This window comes from Nesoenas mayeri, assembly GCF_963082525.1.
Source record: "Nesoenas mayeri genome assembly, chromosome: 2".
Taxonomy (NCBI): domain Eukaryota; kingdom Metazoa; phylum Chordata; class Aves; order Columbiformes; family Columbidae; genus Nesoenas; species Nesoenas mayeri.
In genome coordinates this window covers 56,573,672-56,586,331 of record NC_137543.1, presented here as the reverse complement: position 1 = coordinate 56,586,331, position 12,660 = coordinate 56,573,672, and the positions used below count along the sequence as shown (strand labels likewise).

Here is a 12,660-nt window from a genome sequence, read left to right as displayed (position 1 = left end):
GGGGTCTACAAGATAAAAGAACGAGAAAAAATATTCTCTGATGGAATCGAGTGGTTGTCTCTGCGATTTAAGGAGGTTACTTTTAAGTAACTTGTTTCTTGGCTAGGCAGGAATGGTTTTGCTATTCCAAAGCTACCATTTCCTATGGAAGTCCAGCATAATTTAGTGTTCCTTCTGGAATGGAACTTCTGACTGTTACATTGCTACCTTTTTAAAAAAATAAAAATTCCTTCCAGGAAAATGATTTCACTTGTTAGAGAACTGTCTGAAGAAACAACCTTCTTTTCATTTTGCTTGGTCTAGAAATTGCCAGGTTGTTTCTTTTTGAGCTATAATAGGAACTGTCATGCTGTGCGTATTACAAAGGTATTCCCAAAAGGGTCTCTGGATATGATCAAGTTTGTAAAAAATGTTACATCTTAAAGAATACTAAAAATAATTAGGGATTTGTAATTAATTTAAGGATCAATATTTAAAACCACAGTGTCAAAAATCATGAAAACTTTGCCATTTTTCCTGTTTCTTAAACTTGAAGACATTAATTTTCTAGAGTGCAGGCTGGTAGGTATAATTATGTTGGTATAACAAGACAAAGGGATGATGCTGTCAGGATTTATTTCCTGTGAAGTTTAGAACAATCTGATAGTCTAATTTTAGTAGCTGTTTTCTCTGGCTACCTGTGCTATTACACTTACATTTAAATAAATCACTTGTACGTCTTACTTTATATTCTCAAAGAAAAGCAGATTTGTGTGTTGCATTGCACCCAGCTGATAAGCCCAACCATTAGCCTCAGGCATGGGCTTTTCTTCATTTTTTTCTTCCCCTGGTTTATAGGAAACAAAAGTCACAGGGAAAAGTGGATGATTAGAGGCACTTCCAGCTGGGTTTTAAGCCCGTGTGTGTGACATGCAGAAATATAATTTAAACTTGCACAGCACTTCTCATCCGAAGCTTTGAAAATGGGTCAATGTCCTCATAGAACAGGTGGCAAAACTATTACAGGAGAAGGGAAATGACGAGTGTGAGGTCTCACCAGAAATGAGCAATTAGGAAAACCCCACAGGACCTTCAGCCCCATACGCTTCCTACATTTGAAACTGGCTCAAGTGCTGCATGGAATTGGTAATGCCCGTGTTTTACAGGGTGCTGAGGAACGGCAGTTGAGTTTATTTTGCTGGGGAGTTTGGGGGCATAAAGATGAGACTAAATTTAGGACTGGGATTCTTTGGTTGTTTTGTGTTATGAAAATTGTGGAAGTGACTGTATTTTGACCTAGAGGTGCTGGGACATCACTTACCTGGATATTCTAAACTCTGAGTTGTAATTGATATTTTACCAAAAAAAAAAAGTGTGATGTTTTTGAAATCAGGAAACTTGACATAATATGAATATAACACCTTCATTTTCTTTTTCCAGGCAGGGATCCCATTCTGTCATTTAAAGGCTGACTGTCTGGCTAGAAAGACAGGGTAATATTGCAGCATCATTTTAATTTCCAAAGCATGACAATTCCAAAGGAATTGTACACCTGAGCTCGGCCTTGTTCTTTGCAGGCCAGCGAGGCAGCTGTGAGGAGCTCAGTGTGAATCCTTGATCAGGGGATGAATGTTGCAGAACCACATTCGAGTGCTCCTATAGTGGTCCTATGGATGTGACAGGTCACTCTGCCCTGGTGTTGCCCCTTTCCCCTTTCCCCTTTCTACCATGTTACTTCCGATGTGCATCTTTACATGTCTTGCTTTTCCTTGGGCTGAGGACGGGAGAGTGGTTTGTACACTAAATAACTTCAGCACATCCATTAACGGGGTCTCAGCACAGAAGAAACTCAGAATCTGCTCTTTTAGGTGTAAGTTTATGTGACTTGGAAGTTTTCCAAGCAGTGCAAAATGCACTGAATAGGATGGAGCATTTCACTATAGATTTTGAGGCAGCAATCCAGTTAATTGGTATGCATATACCTTTTATTATTTTATTTTTTTTTAATTTAGCCTCTTTTTTTGTTCCCAAGTACCTGTGCAGCTTACATAGATATAAGTGTTGGAATTAATCCCTCTTCCACAATGGCTGGATATTTAGTAACTTGGCTGCTATCTAAGCAGCGAAAAAATTGTCTAGCTAAAATCTCTACTTTATTAGGAGGCCAAATTCTGACCATTGTAAAAAATCTGGCTGTGTGATATAGGTTTCTGTAGCCAGCCAGTTGGGAGTTACTTTGGTTACGTTTTCGGGTTTTTTTGATCAAAGCAAAAAAATGCATATGCATTTTATTTGAAATAGCATAACACCTCTAAACTGCGAGTGTAAGCAAATCTTTTTCATCACTGTACTGGAATACATGAATATTATCGTTATTGGCAGAGAGCAATAAAACAGCCAGCGCTCAGCAATTTGTAATCCAGGAATACGGCTGTCCCATTAGGGATAATAAACTGTCACAGTTGAGCGCTTTGACGGCTGGGAGATGGCAGGTGCTGGAATATCTTGTGCTATGGTACTTCATGCCTGAGGTTATAAACTGTATGTTTTCTATATCAATAACCTTTCACTGGGATAGAGGTGTGTTTTAACCTGTATTTCTTCTGGGAGGATTTCACTGTTCTGGAGGAACAGTGAAGGAAACAGAGAACGGTGAGTGTCATTTCATAAATGGGTCCTCTGGGGTCCAAAGAGCTGTTGGCAGCTTTCTGCTGAGGCTTGGCCACCTGTTCTGTTGCTCTTTGGTGTAGGATAAGTCAGTCTTCCATGCTGTGATTGTATCTGAATTTCAGACCTAAAAAATAATATCAAGCTTATAGCTTGTTATGAGTAGATAACTTGTCGACAGTACCTACTGGTGCTTTCTTGAATTATTCTAGCAACTGCCGATCTCTCCAACGAGGCCATTGCGAGGGCTCAAAGGTAATTGTGCAGTAACTCCCTTTTCTCATCACTGAAATATTTCATGTTCACTTAGGCATTCACTCTCGGAGGAATATTTGTTTGAATGCCAGTGATCCAAATGCCAGTATCCAATGTTGCTGCTTATGGCAAAGAGGATGTGGAAGAATAGTCATAAAATCAGGAGCTTTGCAGAGGCTTTGTCAGTCTGCTGTGTTATGCTTGCGTGACATAGCTAGGCATCATACGTGACCTAAATGCATAGCTGTCTGCTACTTCAGTAACTGCTTGGACTATCATAATAGTCCACGTGAAAATTCACGTATTTAATGTTCACATCATGTCCTTAATGTCAACCTCATATTTCCTTGCAAAAAACCTCTCAGTAAGAGTCTCTGGTTTTTAGCTTTTTGTTTACAGGCCATGTCTGTGAATTCCCATTAGTTTCTTTAGGAAAGAAGTAATTTATAAATGTCTACCTAGGTCTGGCAGAGTGCTCTTACACAGGATAATGGAGGTAGCTCTGCATGGTTCGTCTTGAGGGGCTGTGTAATGAATGCCAGCATCCCATAGACATCTCAGAAGTTCCTCCTTCGGTAGGGTTGAAAATTACAGCCTTATCAGTGGTTGTTTGACTTTCCATCAATATTCAGTACCTTTAAGGTAAACAGCATTAAATTTGTGTTGCTTTGTGTGTAGTTAATGAATACTCCAGTCATTAGAAAACAGCAGCATATGTCAGCCTTCTTTTGTGGCACATGGCTTTAAAAAGGACCTGTGGCGTGGTTGCATTTGAGCTTGTTTCTTGACATCATTGAGTTTAGGCATGAAATCTTGGAATTACAATGATTTGGATGATGGGAGAAGTCTGTCAGGACAACATCTTTTTTTAGGAATGGAAGACGATGGATTTTAGGAAGGCTGCAGTGAAACCAGAAGCGGTGCCATGTTCCCAACTGTGTGAACTCGTTCAGGTGCTTCATCTGTCTCTGTGAAGTTGATCATCTGTGAAAGGCTTGAAATGCAGACATACCTCTGACAAATTTGGTAAAACCAGCCTAATTTTTCTAAAGTCTGTTGAGAGCTGCTGTTGGAAAGTTTATAAGACATATATGCAGATGTGAAATGTTAACTAATCAAAAATCTGTATTTAAAAGAATAGCTTTCATTGTACAGTTATTTTGTTTACTTGGCTTTTGCAGTCATTAATTTTGGGGAAAATAGGTGTGAGAAAGTTCTTGACTCATAGGAGGAGATGGTTTACATTGCAGTGGGTTTTAGTCACTTTAGTTTCTGGATTTATTAAACGGGGACCAAGCCTGTAGCAGACAGCTGTAGTGGTTTAAAGGAAACCTGTGAGAAGGCTGAGAAGTTAATACAAACTGACTTTTTGAGTAGATTAGTTGAACTGTGTAGGTATTTTGAATACAAGTGGCATTGATTTTGCATTGCTTCATGACTACTGAAATTGAGCTGAATCGAAGCTACTGTAAGCATTTTATTTTCTTTACTCCATAGCTTGTTTTGCAGACTGTAAGAATGTATGCAGTATCAGCTGAATTTAAACCAGTCGCACACAAATTCTTCTGAGCTACTGGACTAGTTTCACTCTTCTTTATACCAGTTTTCCTTGAGCTGGTCACTTCTCTCTCTCACATCTTTTGCTGTAGTTAATGTGGTACTCTTGTGTAGTTTAGATAAAGCTTTATTCAAAAGGGTCATAGGACAAATTGGCAATTTCTGCCTCTTACACAATTTGACCCCATTGGAGTTTCTGTGGCCTGGTTGTGTTTGCACCTGTTGGTTTACTTGGGAAGTTCACCTGATTGCTTTCTATTTCTATATAAAACCAGATATATATGTTCAACTATATTTCATCATTCAAAACAAGCAAGCAAACAAACAAAAAAACCCAACCCAAACAAAACCAACAACAAAAACTTGGGACTTGACTTTCCTTAGTAAGGTCAGGAATACTGAAGGGTTATGTGTGTTGAAAAGAATAAGAATTTATTTGGTTGGATAGGTGTAGTATTATGATAGAGCAATGCTATCTGTTGTTTTATCAGATTAATGCTGGATTGAATTTTTTTTTATTATCCCTTATGTGTAAGAAACATTATGCTGAAGAGTAATAGTAGATTTTATGGCTTTGATGTGCATGAGAAGGGAACTAGAGCAGAAGTTTGTGACACGGTCTGATTTTGTATCTTTGACTTTAGATACAAAGCATATATTCTCTTGATATTTCCAAATAACATTTCCATAGACCGTGGTGTTTTTGTGTAATTTTGATGTAATTAATTCTGAAGTCATTAATATTTGGAATGAAATTTTTGAGCAAATTGTATTTATAGACTATGATAATAAAATGTTCTAAAAAAATCAACACAAGATACTGTGCCTAAAATTCAACAATGTACCTATTCTGCCTATTTGTTTCAGCAAATATATTCCAACCTTAGAATTCTTAAGGTCCTCGCCATCTCTGCCATTTACTTAAATGGGGTAGGGATAACATGACCTGTATTTAGAACCGTTATATGAGTAGAGGTATATTTAAGAACTTTCAACTGACTTGCACCATCTGCATTACTTAATTATTGCACCTAATTATTTTACTGGAGTTTTAGCTATTATTAGAGTCTCCAGAGTTAAATCAGGGAATTAAATTTTGTTTTTCTCTGGGGATGAACTGTCACTTCGGTGAAATTCCTTCAGGCTGGATAAATTCCTTAATAACAGAGTAACAATTTGTCTTAATCTTGAGGATTATAATGTATGAACAAAAACTGGAAGTAAAATGAGGTTTTTGTTTCAGTGTTTTAATGCAGCAGATAAAATGTAAGTTGAGACTGATACAATGGCATAAATTTTGCTTTCATTTATGCTAATAAATGACAGTTCTCCTTAGATAATATCTATAGTGAAACTTGAACAACTGAAAACATGCTTATAATTATCTGAACCGTTGAATGAGTTGGAAAGATATATTGCACTTGAGCCAAAATAAGCTTAGAGTTAAATTACTGCTATTTTATTAGAGGCAGCTGAGTCCAACAACATTTAACTGCTTACTAACTTTCACTTTGAGGAGAAGAAAACAAAACAAAGTCCCAAAAAGCTAGCATCTCCTTTGTATATTTTAGGCTCCTTCTGGGTCTTTGATCAGCAGTTCTTCCTGAATAGTAAAAAGAATTCAGTAAGTAGGTCTCTCTACCCGCTTAGTGCATTCAAAGACTCATAGATACAAAATCACTTTGAGAAAGATCTCCCCTGAATATGGTAGAGAAATTTTCCTGTCCCTGAATGTATCTATAACAGACTGAATCTGATTAAAAGGATGTATTTAATTTCCTTTCCTTTTTGTTTTCTATTAGGCTCTACATACTTAGATTTTTTTTTCTTTGCTTTCATTACTACTTTGTCTTAAAAAGCAAGGCTCATTACTTTGCAGAAAGCAGTATCTCATTATTTCAGTAGGAAACCAACGTCACCCAGAAGTTAAAAGATTCTGTGTCTTACGTCTGTGTTCTCTGGAAATGAGTGTTTATTCTGATTCTGGAAATATTCTGAATTTTGCTGCTTACCTGGAAGCGCTTGGAAGTTTTATTCGCTGTTCTCATTTGACAGTCAGTTGCAAGTTGCTCTAATTTAGCGAAGGTCATATTTAAATTTAGCAATGTCCCCAGCTATAATATTAAAACCTGAGTAAGGCCAGCCTGTTTCCACCAGGGAATGTTGTGGTAAAAACTACTGTAGTATAGCCAAGGTATACAGTGACAGCAATGCATCTCTTGTAGCAACCTATTTCAACGTGCTCTTCCGTGACGTACTCTTAAGAGTTATGTAGGGCGTCTAAGGATGAGGTAAATAACCAAAAAGTGTATTTTGGTTTATCCTAACCCCATTATTAGTTCAGCCTTCCTAAAAGCATGTTTTTTTCAGTTCCGGAATTAGATACTGAAGAAACAGGAAAATTATTTTGTTACAGACTGAGACAGTAACAGGGCAATAGCTTGCTCATCTAGCTGGAGAGAAACAGTTTGGTTTATGTAAAATTTTAACACGCCTGTCTTTTGGACTGTATTACAGAGTTCTAGCATAAAAATTTTTGCATGCTTGCGTGTCTTCTAATTGTGCCACTGAAGATTTAAGGTACATAACTCTTGGCTTCAGGAGTGTCTATGGATATGTTTGCATATGTCTTACGATTCCAGGCTGGCTGAAAGTTGGCAGTAGGACAGGTTTGTCTTTGCAGGTTGACTAAGCACTGCTTGACTCCAGGGGTGGTGGTGGAGGAGCTGTGTCCCAAGAAGTGCCATGGATAACACCAGCCCGGCGCTGTCACGGCGCTTTCTGCAAGGCAGGGTGATTCTCCTTCGTAAATTGTGTTGGAGGTCTGCTGGTAAGAAAGAGGAGCACTTAAAAATAATAATTGCAGTGTAAGTTTTTAATTAAAACAAATATGCAAATGCTTGAAAGACAGTGCAGTAGCAATGCAAATATTGTTGTGGCTGGTTGCCGTATCTGAGGTCCCTGTGGGAAAGTTCAAAGTTAGTTGACTCACCTTGGGAGCTGGAGCTTTTACAGGGTCTTTAATCCCAATTTAGGGATGCAAAACCTGAGTGGCTTTTGGAGGAAGGGAGAACTTTAGGGAGAGACTGGCATTTGAGCTCAAAAAAACATGAAAACCTTTGCTGCTCTAAGTACAAGCCTGCCCTTAGGCTTTGTTGCTTTGTTTAAAAAATAAGGCAAAGCTGAGGAAGGGGATGAAAACTGAGAGAGTGCCCTATTGTGTGTGTGGCGAGTGGGGGGAATGGCATGGAGGTTCTGCCTGCTGTCATCTACGCTCCATTCAGCAAGTCAGAGATGTACGTGTTGAGGGGAAAAAAGGGTTCTTCCTTGAAATTAAATATATATATATATATGTGAAGCACTTGAAGTAATTTCACTTGAGATTTTTGCAAGCCTCAAACATGTTTGCTTCCTATATAAAGTCTGTATATTTGAGGAGTTTTTGAGAATTTTCAATTTGCAGTGTTCATTGGAAGAACATAATTTGTGTCATATACAAGGCTTAAAACCCTAATGAACCCCCTTCCGAGAGGCGTGCCTTAATGTCTTGGAGGAAGGTATATAGAATGGAAAGTTCCATGCGGTGTTGGTGGATGAAAATAATCTGAATTGTTTGGGTTTTCCTGCATGTATAAAAGGAGCGTGAGGATATTGTTTTTATATTGTGTTTGATGTCTAAGAGCTCCAGCAACTTCATCACAACTTGCTATAAAAGAACAGTATAATAAGAGGCCAGACTGGTGTAGGAACTGAAAGAATGCTCACATACGGTGAGACAAAATTCCCCTTTCACTAATGATTTAAGCACAACAGAGTACAAGTTCAGTCTGTGGGAAATGTTGATGTGTTGTTTAGTTGGGTTATTTTTTTTTGGTCTGAAGCCATGACTTTCAAAAGAACTTGGTGAGAAGGTGTAAAGCATAATAATGCAGACTTCCCTGTTTATTTTTTCTTTAGCCACTGATCAATTTGCAAAGGTCAGGTCCTTCACTAAAATTTTAATCTATCAGGAACAAATGAGTTCTAAATTTCAAGATACAGATTATTTTTTTTTCCCATCTGAATTGAGCAACATTATTTTTCATCAGTGCTGGCACTTATTTCAGTGCCATGCGGTTGTTTTGGTGTGTTCATGTACAACTCTGTAGTTTAAAAGAGCCTTGCTAGGTCCATTTTTACCCCCCCCTTTTTTTTTCTACTATACTTCTGTTTTGACATATATTGAAAACTATGCCAGTGCTTGTCACTTGTTAGGTGCCAGAAGTATTTATTTTGTGTGAAAATAGCAAATACTGCAGTTTAGAACCAGTGATAGTCCCTGATTATCCAACTCAAAAACTTGAGTATTTATCAGTTCATAAATTCAGCTGTGAAAAGCTTTTCCTTTTTTGTTTGTAGTTGATTTGTATTACAGGCAAAGTGACAGCACTCATGCATTTAAGCAGCAGTGAGCTGACTATCTAACCTTGTATATGTTTCCAGTTATACAGTCATAGGAGTTTTATGTGTGTGAAACTGCTTTGCTAGTTTTGTCCATGTGAAGAAGTGTTGAGGATTCCGTGACTTTTGTCACGGAACCACTTGCGTGGTTTTACAAGATCCTGGGTAAAACAGTGTTACTGAAACAACTGAATTTAGTGCAAAGCAAAGTTTCCCAGTTCAGGTGTTTGCTGCTTTGTCTTTCGGCAAGAAGAATCTGTGATGCTGACAGACGCTGAATAAATACGGTTTTGATCACGACTCCTAAATAAGGAGCTGAGAGACTGAGATATAGGTCTGAGTTGGTGCCACTGCAGGTTTTCGTGTTGTGTCAGCTTTGCATGTATTATGAAATCTGTTCATAGTACGTAAAAATGCACAAACCTTATTACTGAACTGCAAATCTCCGCTGCTGATACATCAAAGCAAGCAGCAGCTGTCATCCAGCTTTAGCCACGGTGCTTTTGAATGCCTTAATCCTCTTCCCAAACCGGAGGAGGCAAAGCGCGCACACTTTCTTTGTATGTCCCCCACTTTCTATTTTTTTTAAGTGTTGGTACAGCAAAATCCAGAAGCTGTCTTCAGCAGCTGTCACTGCATGGCACAAGATGTTATTTTTTTGCATCTAATTTGAACATCTCAGTCCTCCTCGGGTATGCAAAGCTCTTTCAAATGTAGATTTTATTAGAGATTACTCACATTGTATTTACTCCCAAGTGTTTAAAATATCAAAGCAATTATTCAATTCTGCTTCATTTTCATTTAGGTCTACTTCAAACTGGAATTAACTTGGTATTCTTTGTTCCCTTTCAGTTACTGAAGAGGTGTATGTTGAGGTTGTACTCAGAACCTGAGTTACAGGAAACATACATATCTACCAGTAGAATATATTATATTTGTGAAATCTTCACATTTTCAGTTTTTTTAGAACAGTGCAAGGTTTACAAGACAGCTGTGAGAAAATAGCTTCTCTGAGAGGCAAACCAGATATGCTGCAAACGCAAGTTTGATCTGTTACAGCTGTTTGTAAGGTCTACATGGTGCAGTGTCCTGTGTCCAAAGGGCCTCATGGCAGAAGCCTAGGGAATGGTATGAGAACTGAGCAGTGATGCTTCCGTGGGATACTTTGCTGTCCCACTAGCATTCCCCAAGTCACAAGCTGTTCTTTGAACTGAATTAACCAAGACAAATTTTTCTCCATTAATTTGCCTGATCACTTTTCTTAACTACATTTTAAGAATTTTTTCCAAATATGTATAAAAACATTTCAAGAGAATAGCATAGAAAAATTACTTCTGTTGAATTACCAAAACTATTGGAAATAAATTATAGAAGGGTGAGGTTTGTTAATTGTTTTTTATGTTTGTTTATTTATTAGCCACTGTCTTGCAATGTAAATTTCCACTGCAAAGTAATCTCAACAGAGGAATGAGGCCTGCAAGTGTAAAGCTGTCAGACTATAGCTAGTTCATTAAATTGTCTGTCTTGATAAACTAATAGGACATCATTTCAAATCTTTGTTAACCTCCAGCCTCTCAGACCCAAAATACTTTGCTGTGTAAACCGCTAGAGTCAATTTAACATTTTGGGATGTTCATGACCATTTTTCACTAGCTTATACTGAGTAAGAGGTTGTCTGTTTGCTTTGCCCTTGACAAAGAACAAAAGAGAAGCCTTAAGTTCAATTAAAAATCAAGGTCCTGCTTCATTAGTATGACATCCACTTGTTGGTAGTTTCAGTGGAATACGTGTACCCTCAACAGCTGTGCAACAGCCAAGGAATTCTTGGGATCTGATGTCCCAGTGCTCAGCGAGTCAGTATTGGGATGTCCACAGCTGTGTCCAGACACCTCTCAGGTCAACAAAGAGATGCAGAAACTGCAGGGCAGTTCCCAAGTGTCATTAATCTGTGGGAGGAGGGAGGCATCTCACATTAGTTTATTCTATATTTTAATTTCTTCCCTGCTGTCCCCTCCTAAAAGGTCATATGCATGTAATATAGTCTTTAAAAAATCTTGAGTAAATTATTTTGAGGTTTTTCTTGTTAGAAGGAAAAGGAAAATAATCTAAAAAGGTCCTGCTTTGTTTTTAAATGATGAATTTTTATTTCAAACTTTGAAATAAGAAAGCGGTAGGTATGTGGTATGACTTACTCTTGCATGTTCTGTGCTGCATTACTGAAATACTGCTGTAGGTATTAGAGGATCATTTTTCTCTTTAAGTTTGATGTTTTATTGCCCTCTCAGTTGCTAAGTTTGTTATAAAAACACCATAAAAGGGTGTTCCTAGACTGACCTATTCATTCATGTAAGTGGCATTAATAAACGTTTCTTTTTCACTTTTACAGGTTATTGAATCACTAGGGATTATTATATATAAAGCCCTGGACTATGGTTTGAAGGATAATGAAGAGCGGGAATTAAGTCCTCCACTGGAGCAGCTTATTGACCACATGACTAACACCACAGAAACAGATGGGAGTAGGGATGAAGGATATGATGCTCTGGATGAAGGAGTGGAAGATGATGACGATGATGATGACAAAGAGGAAGTTGAGGCCATTCATTCCTATAAAGATGTCATGAAGGTACAGTAATGGGCAATTACATGATACTTCATTGGTTTTATCTATGAGAAAATCAACTCTGTTTTCCATGTTATTGCCTAGTGTGATACTGGCTTTATAATATTTTTATTTTCCTGGTCATTCTGTAAGGGTTGCTTTCAAAAATGACATGAAGTAGTATTTCATCAACTTCATTGTTGTATGTGCCATTAATATCATGTTCTGTTTTCATCCATGCACTGCATACTCAGCCTTCCAGTGTAATGTCTGTTGAATTACTTTGTGTACACTTGAATACTTCACGGGGTGTTTAAATTAATTCACCTTTTCATTAGTGCGGTATTTAATTATTCCTTATCAGTTTCTTCCTTTGCCACCCTCCTCTACTGAAGCAGAGAAGTGAAGGGCTTTTATAAGAGTAGCTTATTTGTATGGAGTGAGTCAGGACACAGGATTTCTTTGACAATTGCTATGGTTGCGATTCTTGACCTGAGTTGTGAGATTTGGAAATATAGGTTATGACTTTTAATTGCAACAGGTCATTTAATGTTATCTGGGCTACTGTGAACAATCATTTAAAAGTATTAACCCTCTGTTTTCTATAGAGTAGTCTTCAGTACAGATTTTAGAGCCCGGTGAGCTCTTAATACAGACAAAAGTATTAATAAACACATATTTTGACAAAACTTGTATAATTGGTTTACCTCATAAATAATCTGAGGGATTAATGCAGTTTGGAAAATTGTATGTTAACTTGTGCCGGGGGATTGAACCCTGTATATTGCTTCTTTATAAATGCAAGTTACATCTAAGGACCAGGAGCTTACAGTGTCACAGAAATTAAGAGTGTAGTGGTGGAAGCTGGGACTAGAAGAGTGTCCTGGATACCACATCAGGACACATTTGCACGCAGAAACAAAACCCCACTAAAACCTGCCACTTCTGATGGGTTGATGCTAATGACAGAAGCTCTTAGGAGACGAGGATGGGAGTAACTTTTGCTTGAGATGCCTTTGGATCCTCCTTGCATCAGAAATAATGCTAAGTACTCAATGCCTTAGTTTTTTCTCCCTCCTTCAGAGGAGCAAGGGTCACATGGAGAAATGAATGAAATGGCATTTTGCTCCCCTGTAATCATAGAATGGTTTGTGTTGGAA

General features: G+C 37.9%; 1 protein-coding gene across 3 annotated transcripts in view; it reads left to right on the top strand.

Moving 5' to 3' along the window:
• The window catches only part of SPIRE1 (spire type actin nucleation factor 1), a gene marked incomplete at its 3' end in the record, with an annotated part of 129,038 nt that overhangs the window by 46,802 nt on the left and 69,576 nt on the right, over positions 1–12,660 (top strand). For all 3 annotated transcript variants that reach the window (XM_080338847.1, XM_080338846.1, XM_080338845.1), the window contains one exon: positions 11,285–11,524. In XM_080338847.1, coding sequence (XP_080194973.1) covers positions 11,285–11,524 — 240 coding nt within the window. The remainder of the gene's footprint in view (positions 1–11,284; positions 11,525–12,660) is intronic.